Source organism: Chamaea fasciata, unplaced genomic scaffold (assembly GCF_029207755.1).
Source record: "Chamaea fasciata isolate MVZ Bird 193981 ecotype frontalis unplaced genomic scaffold, bChaFas1.0.hap1 SCAF_29, whole genome shotgun sequence".
Lineage (NCBI taxonomy): Eukaryota > Metazoa > Chordata > Aves > Passeriformes > Sylviidae > Chamaea > Chamaea fasciata.
The window spans coordinates 3,105,383-3,113,152 of record NW_027094114.1 but is presented as its reverse complement, the minus strand read 5'-3'; the positions used below and the strand labels follow the sequence as shown (position 1 = coordinate 3,113,152).

General features: G+C 51.8%; 1 protein-coding gene across 1 annotated transcript; it reads left to right on the top strand.

The window, feature by feature from the left end:
- The first annotated feature begins 945 nt into the window (after positions 1 to 945).
- LOC136302591 (olfactory receptor 14J1-like) lies at positions 946 to 1,878 on the top strand. Its single transcript, XM_066206057.1, has one exon. It carries the CDS (start codon positions 946 to 948, stop codon positions 1,876 to 1,878), a length of 933 nt encoding a protein of 310 aa, XP_066062154.1.
- Positions 1,879 to 7,770: the final 5,892 nt, after the last annotated feature.

Sequence of the window (7,770 nt, the reverse complement as noted above, 5' to 3'; positions counted from 1 at the left end):
GGGATCTGTCACCTGCCAAGGGCAACTCTCAGCCTGCCTGGGAGCTCCCATGGACTGTGGGGAGAAGCTGGAGGTGGAAAGAGCGACTCCATCTGGGCAGATTCCTCTTGCTGTGAAGATGGTGCTGCATGGCCAGGACTGCTCTCAGTTTTCACATAAAGGAAAGGGAAAGGGGCTGTCAGGGTTGTCTGCGTCACTGAGACTCCTGCACTGTCACCCTGGGCATCAGCAGATCTGTCTCAGATCTCCCTCAGAAAGTGCCTCCTCACCCTTCTCTACCTACAGACAGCACCAGCAGCACCTTGGCTTGCAGCATCTCTGTTGGTCTGAGCTGCCCTTAAGGTCCTGCTGCCAGGGAGATGCCCCTGGGCAGTGGCCTGGGCTGGGAGGGGTGTGCAGGGCAGAGCTCAGCCCCCAGGGCTGGGCTGGGCTCTGGGAGCACTGGCAGGGACAAGGCTTGGATAGAGAGAAACAGCTCCCAGTAGGCACAACTCCATGCAGCAGAGAGAGACCAGCCCTTGGAATCTGTCCCTGTCTAGCTGCACATGGAAAGAGAGAAGAGTTTAGAGAAATTAATTTTGAAACGGGAGTCTTCAAAAAGTCCACTTTGTTTTTCGAGCGTGTTTTAAGTGTGTCCATCCTGAAACAGAGGGAGGTGAAATGAACAAAGGGCACCTGTGTGGGGAGCAGCAGGTCTAACTGCACTAGGGAACGGGGAGCTCTCTTTTCCCTCTGGGCTCCCCAGGGTTCAGGTTAAGAGTGATGCTGAAAATGAGGCAGTAACTCAGAAGCACAAAGATCAACTCAAAAAATTACTGAATTTCCTCCAAAACAACAGAAATAGTTTAAACGGATTCCTGATTAATCAGCATAGGATTGACTCAAGGAAATCTGTCACAGCTGGTCAATGTTCTTTCAACAGCCCACGATGCACAAAATGAAGAAATGTCCAACAGCAGCTCCATCAGCCACTTCCTCCTGCTGGCATTGGCAGACACGCGGCAGCTGCAGCTCCTGCACTTCTGCCTCTTCCTGGCCATCTCCCTGGCTGCCCTCCTGGGCAACGGTCTCGTCATCAGCGCCGTAGCCTGTGGCCACCACCTGCACAGCCCCATGTTCTTCTTCCTGCTCAACCTGGCCCTCACCGACCTGGGCTCCATCCTCACCACTGTCCCCAAAGCCATGCACAATTCCCTCTGGGACACCAGGACCATCTCCTATGAAGGATGTGCTGCACAGCTCTTTCTGTTTGTGTTTTTCATTTCAGCAGAGGTTTCCCTCCTGACCATCATGTGCTATGACCGCTACATATCCATCTGCAAACCCCTACACTACGGGACCCTCCTGGGCAGCAGAGCTTGTGCCCACATGGCAGCAGCTGCCTGGGCCAGTGCCTTTCTCTACGCTCTGCTGCACACGGCCAATACATTTTCCCTGCCCCTGTGCCATGGCAATGTCCTGGGCCAGTTCTTCTGTGAAATCCCACAGATCCTCAAGCTCTCCTGCTCCAAATCTTACCTCAGGGAATTTGGGGTTTCTGTTTTCACTACCTCATTAGGACTTGGCTGTTTTGTGTTCATTGTTTTCTCGTATGTGCAGATCTTCAGGGCTGTGCTGAGGATCCCCTCTGAGCAGGGATGCGACAAAGCCTTTTCCACCTGCCTCCCTCACCTGGCCGTGGTCTCCTTGTTTGTCAGCACTGTAGCCTTTGCCCACTTGAAGCCACTTTCAGTCTCCTCCCCATCCCTGGAACTGGCATTGTCAGTTCTGTACTCGGTGGTGCCTCCAGCCCTGAACCCCGTCATCTACAGCCTGAGGAACCAGAAGCTCAAGGCTGCAGTGTGGACTCTGATCACTGGACGATTTCAGAAACATTAAACTGCTGGCCAGTTTCTGCAAATCACTTGTAATAAACTTGTAATGATTGTGTCATTTTTGATAGCGTTGGTTTGATTGTCAGTTTTTTTCCTTTGTTTTAGTTTTCAGTGATGTTCACAAAGCAATGATGTTCATTGTGTCCTTTCTTCTTTTCTTTCTCTCTAAGTTTTCTGTGGCCACAGACTGTGTCAGTGAAGAACTGCGCTCTCAGTGGCTTTTAAAGGAACTAAAGCATCTCCCAGGAGAGTTTTCACTGGAGATCCCGAGGTTTTTTCCCTTCTCTGGAGCTGCAGCAGCAATGTCTGTGTGCAGAGCTGGGGGCAGATCAGGGCAGGCACAGCAGCTGTGCCCAGGAGCAGCAGCCCTTGGTGTTGGCAGTGCTGCTCCCGTGGCCCTGCCCCGCTGCCCTCCTGGCCCTGGTGTTGCTGTAGGGCCTGAGTGCACTCGGGAATTGGGCACAGGGCTGGGGGTGGCAGTGCTGGGGCTGCAGCAGGGACAGGCCATGGGCACCGCTGGGGCAGCGCTGACGCCTCAGGGCAGGGCCTGGGGGCTCCAGGCTCCTTGCACAGGCTCTCTCCAGAACACGCCCAGGCCAAAGCTCAGCAGAGAAAAGCCCCATGAGCAGCCCCAGGATGGCTGTGGACAGGGTGGGGGCAAACAGCATCCCACCATGGGAGCCTCCCTTGGCTGTGTGGGGAAGCTGAGGGACCTGGGCTCCTGGACCTTCTGAATAAGAGGCCCAGGGCTCATCCTGCAACTGCTTCAAAGGTGGTTTCAGAGAATCACACAATCAGCAAGGTTGGAAATGACTTTGGAGATCATCAAGTCCAACCTGTGCCCTGACACCACCTTGTCTCCCCTGATCCTTCTCTCCTCCACGATAAAATGCCCAGACCCTTCAGCCATTCCTCATAGGAGTTGTGTTCCAGACCCTTCACCAGCCTTGTTGCCGTTCTGTGGACACGCTCCAGCCTTTCAATGTCCTTCCTAAATTGGGGGCCCAGAACTGGACACAGCACTCGAGGTGCTGAGTCACCAGTGCCAAGTACAGGGGAAGAATCAGTGCCCTGGTCCTGCTGGCCACACCATTCCTGATCCAGGCCAGGAGCCATTGGCCTTTTTGGCCACCTGGGCACACTGCTGACTCTTTTCCAGCCTGCTGTCCAGCAGTCCCCTCAGGTCCGTTTCTTCCTGGCCACTGTCCAGCCACTCTGTCCCCAGCCTGTAGCACTGCAGGGGTTGTTGTGGCCAAAGTGCAAGACCCGGCCCTTGGTCTTGTTAAACCTCCCATTGTGGGATTTGGGCCCTGGATCCATTCTGTCCAGGGCCCTGTGCAGAGCCCTCCTACCCGCCAGCAGATCCACACTCACACCCAGCTTGGTGTCAGCTGCAAATTTGCTGATGGTGGACTCAGTCCCCTCATCCAGACCATCAATGCAAATATTGAAATCCACACTGGCGGGGTCTGATCCCTCGGCCATCCTGTGGGTGCCGTGTGATGGCACTCAAGGTGATCTGTTCCATAACTTTGCTGGGCACCGAGGTCAGGCTGACAGGCCTGGAGTTCCCCAGATCCTCCTTCCAGCCCTTCTTGGGGATGGGCTCACATTGGCACCTCCAGTTCTCTGGGACCTCCCTGGGGAGCCAGCACTGATGAGAAATGATGGAGAGCAGCTTGGGGAGCTCATCCACCAGCTCCCTCATCCCCCTAGGATGGATCCCATCTGGTCCCAGGGACACCTGTGAGCATCTGAGTGGCTCAGCAGGTCAGCAGCTGCTTCCTCCTGGATTACAGGGGGGCTGTTCTGCTCCCTGTGCCCATCTACCAGCTCAGGAGAACACTTGTCCTAAAGACAACCTGACTGATTGTTGAAAACTGAGGCAAAGAAGGGGTTAAGTACCTCAACCTTTTCCTCATTTTTGGTAACCACATCCCCCCAATAAGGAATGGAGATTTTCCTTACCCATCCTTTTGCCATTAATGTATTGATAAAATCATTTGTATTATCATTTACAGAAGCAACCTGCTTAAGTCTTAATTGAGCTTTCACCTCTGTAATTTTCTTTGTGCATGATGTAGCAACATTCTTTAATATTTCCTGAGTTTCCTCCCCGTCTGTCCAAAAGTGATGCACCCTCTTTTTTTCCCTGAGTTCTTGCAAAAACCTTATGCCCAGCCAGGGCAGTAATTTTCCTTTCTAGCTCATATTTTGGCACAAAGGGACACGCTGTTCCTGCTCCTTCCAGATTTCTTTCTTGAAGTGTGTCCATCCTTCTTGGAATCCTTTGTTTTAAAGGGCCGTTTCCCTTAAAAAAATTGGTACCTTATTTGGCACTCCCCAAATCTGCATCCTGAATAGGTCAAAGTCTGCACTCTCTAAGTCCATTGCAGCTTTTTGTTGATGCCCCTCCTTTTTTTCACAGACTATTTAAAACTCAATAATTTCATGGTCACTTTGCCCCAAAATGCCTCTGACCATCATTTATCTCCCACCAGCCCTTTTCTATTTTGGAACATCAGGAGACAGAGCTTTCCTTGGCAGTGGGAAGAGAAGGAAACCTCCCCAAAGCTTGAAAGGTTCAGTGTGGAGGTGATCAAAAAGAAAAGTCCCTCTAGGGCAGAATTTTGGTGCAGGAGGTGTCCCAGCATGAGGCTGGGCCATGGCCTGGCTCTGTGTGCCAGGAGCCGGCAGCGCGGGATGCAGGGAGCCCAGGGAGGGCACAGAAATGCTGGGCTGAGAAATGCTGGGGGGACAGCGAGATGGGCGTGTGCAGCCGGCCAGGGCACAGCAGCAGCACGCACAGGGGGCACAGCCTGCAGGACACATGGCCAAGGGCTGGGCAGGGCTGGCAGGGCCACAGGCACCCAGGCCTTTGTCCCCTGGGCTCTGCCAGCGCCTCTGCAGGCCCCACAGAAGGAATTTTCCTTTCAGGGGCTGCACTTTGCTCCTGCCCGGCCCCTCCCTGAGGAGGCTGGCAGGGCTTGCAGCTTAGTGCCATTTGTCCTTGCTGCCCCTCCCATCCCACTGCCCCACAACCAGCCCCGAGCCACCCGGGAGGGACAGGCCCTGCTGTGCCAGGCCTGGGCTCAGGGCTTGGCCTTTCTGCTCCCTCCAACCAGCCCAGGCCTTGCTCAGCATTGCAGTTCCCTGCTCACAGCCTGCGGCTCCCTGCAATCCTGGCCTCAAGGATCTGCTCTCAGCAGTCCCTGGGGAGCCTTTGGCACTCCCTGCCTTCAGTGGGGCCCAGGGATGCTCCAAGGAACATGGAGTTTTGCTTCTGTCTCCTTGAGCAGCTTCTTCAACCCTCTCTCCATGCCTAAGTGTCCTGGACTCAGCCCCAATTCCAATGTGGGGCTCATGAAAATACAGAATACCTTCACGAGCTCTTTCTCTCTTTTCAGTTGTCTTCAAGTCTCCAGGGCTTGTGCAGCTGCTTGGAGTCAGTTTGGAGTTCTCTTATGGAGGAAGATTTCCAAGTGCATCTCATGACTTTTTTTTCTTTTTTTTTTTTTTAATCAAGGGCACTTTTTTTATATCTTAGTTCATTGAAGAAGTGACAGAAGCATTCCCCAAGTGATCTTAATTCGGAATGTCTCCTTAGGAGGTCTGGGCATGGTGAAGAATGAGCCCCTTGCAGGCTGACCTTGTTTGGAACACCTGCTCCTCACCCCAACCTCACCATATCTAACCTCACCCACCAAGGACTGACATCCCATAACATAAAAAAATTATTTTTTTTAAAAAATAAAATGTAATTATTTTTAAATTATAATTATATTTTCCAGATTTATAATGTTATTACTGTTCTTTACATACCTAATTTTATATTTATATTGAAAACGGTATACATTTTTAGCAACTAAAAAAAAATTGGCCATTTGTTCTAAGTAACACTATTCCCTTCATTAATTCATTGACCTCTATTGGCTATTGATTTGTCTATTCTTATGCTAATTAGTCCTGTTTTTAGTCCTTTTGTAATCGTATTCATCATTTTCTCAGACAGGGTAAAAGGGGCTACTTTGGGGTCCACGGAGACGTTTCTGGGGCACATTTGGGGATGTTTTGGAGCTGGGGAAGGAATTTCTAGAGAACTTAAGGGTCTGGAGGACACTTGGGGGAGCCGCGTGGGCCCTTGGCGGGGCACTAAAGGATTGTGTCGGATAATTCGGGGTCCGGGCGGGCACTTGGGGGGCCCTGAGGGGACTCTCTGGGGCGCGGGGGATGATGGGAGTTGTAGGCGCGGGTAGAACACGGTGTAACGGGGCCGAGGAGCATCACGGGAGTTCGAGGCGCAGCTCCAATGGCTGTCGGTGGGGCACGGGGCATGGCGGGAGATGGAGTCACGGCTGGAATAGGGCTCTGTGTGCGCCGCAGAGCATGCTGGGAGCTGTAGTCCCGGAAGTGGCTCGAACGGCTGGAATAGGGCTCTGTGTGCGCCGCAGAGCATGCTGGGAGCTGTAGTCCCGGAAGTGGCTCGAACGGGGCGTTTGGGGTCCGGGAAAGCGCTTGGGGGACACTTTTGTGTCCGAGCCGTGACTTGAGGTTCTCTGGGGGAACGTGTAGGGTTCAGGAGGAATTGGGGGGAGCTTGGGGAGCTGCAACCGGGCTCTTGAGGCTGTTACAAATGGCAGGACACACAGTTTCCTCCTTTAAATGCCTTAATTAATAAACAAGGGTCTCGAGGGGTGGCCTAGGCCGTTGCTGCTCTTTTTCGTCCACACCGCTGAGGAAGAGGTGCAATCCACTTTGCTGCTCGTGCTGCAAAGTGAGAGTTCTTGCCTCGTGGGGTTTCCAAAGATCTGTTCTTGGCTCATTGAGTCCAGGGGTGTTTTGCTCTTTAAGTACTTTGTAAGTTACGGTGAGATACAAAAGGCTTATGAAAACCCTTGGCATAAATACCCTTGTGTATGGTCAGTCTAGTGCTGTCTTTGGCAGATTTAAACTTTGAGTTGGCTCGTTTTGGCCAGGGGCTCTTGGTGTTGATATGGTCCCATCATGCAGCTGGGCTCTTTAATTCCCATAAGGGTGGCAGCAGCAGCCTGACTGACAGGCCGGTTGTCAGCAGGAAGTAGGAAGAGGATCTGACAGGAAGTGGAGCAAGCAGGGAACAAGCCAATGGGACAGGCTGGGTGCAGGCAGGGTGCAGGCAGGAAAAGCAGCAGCAGAAATGGAGAGCAGTGATGCCAGGGAGCAGCAACGGTTTGACTCGACGGAAAGGCGACGGAATCAGGTAAGTGGGATTTTGGGGTAAGGGATACAGAGTGAACAAAACTGCCAAACAGCATTATAACTCTTGAACTAAATTTAACAAAACATTACAACTCTATAACCAACAACTTATAACTTCATAACAATTCTTATCTATCACAAGGCCATGGGACATGGCAGGAATTTTAGGCGCAGAACCGTGTTATGAGGGGCTCCGAGGCCAGGGGGGTTGATTGGAGATGAACTCCCTGAAGTCGCTCCAACGGAAATCTGTGGGGTTGGAGCATTCAGGGGATCCAGGGATGCTTGGGGGGGGGGGGTGCTAAATGGATGCTGAGGGAACAGTTAGGGATCCTGGAGGGTCTGGGGGGCAATTGTTCACTTCAACGTGTTTCTTTGCTCGTGAAACATACGTATTGTATTTAAAACTTAATATTCCATAGGCGTAGGTTTCATAGGCATAGATATCAATAGGTCTATGTTCCATGTAACAGAATGATGTTCTCTACTGTTAAAAGCAAAATTAACCAAAACAAACAAAAAAGAGAGTGTTAACAATTGATGAGAAAGGAACAGAAAAGGTTGTTTGCCACTGTAAACTTTCAGTCTACATTTCAAATAACAAAGGTGACCCATCAGAAGGAGGATTTCTCCTCAGAAGAAATGTCTTTCTAGAAGT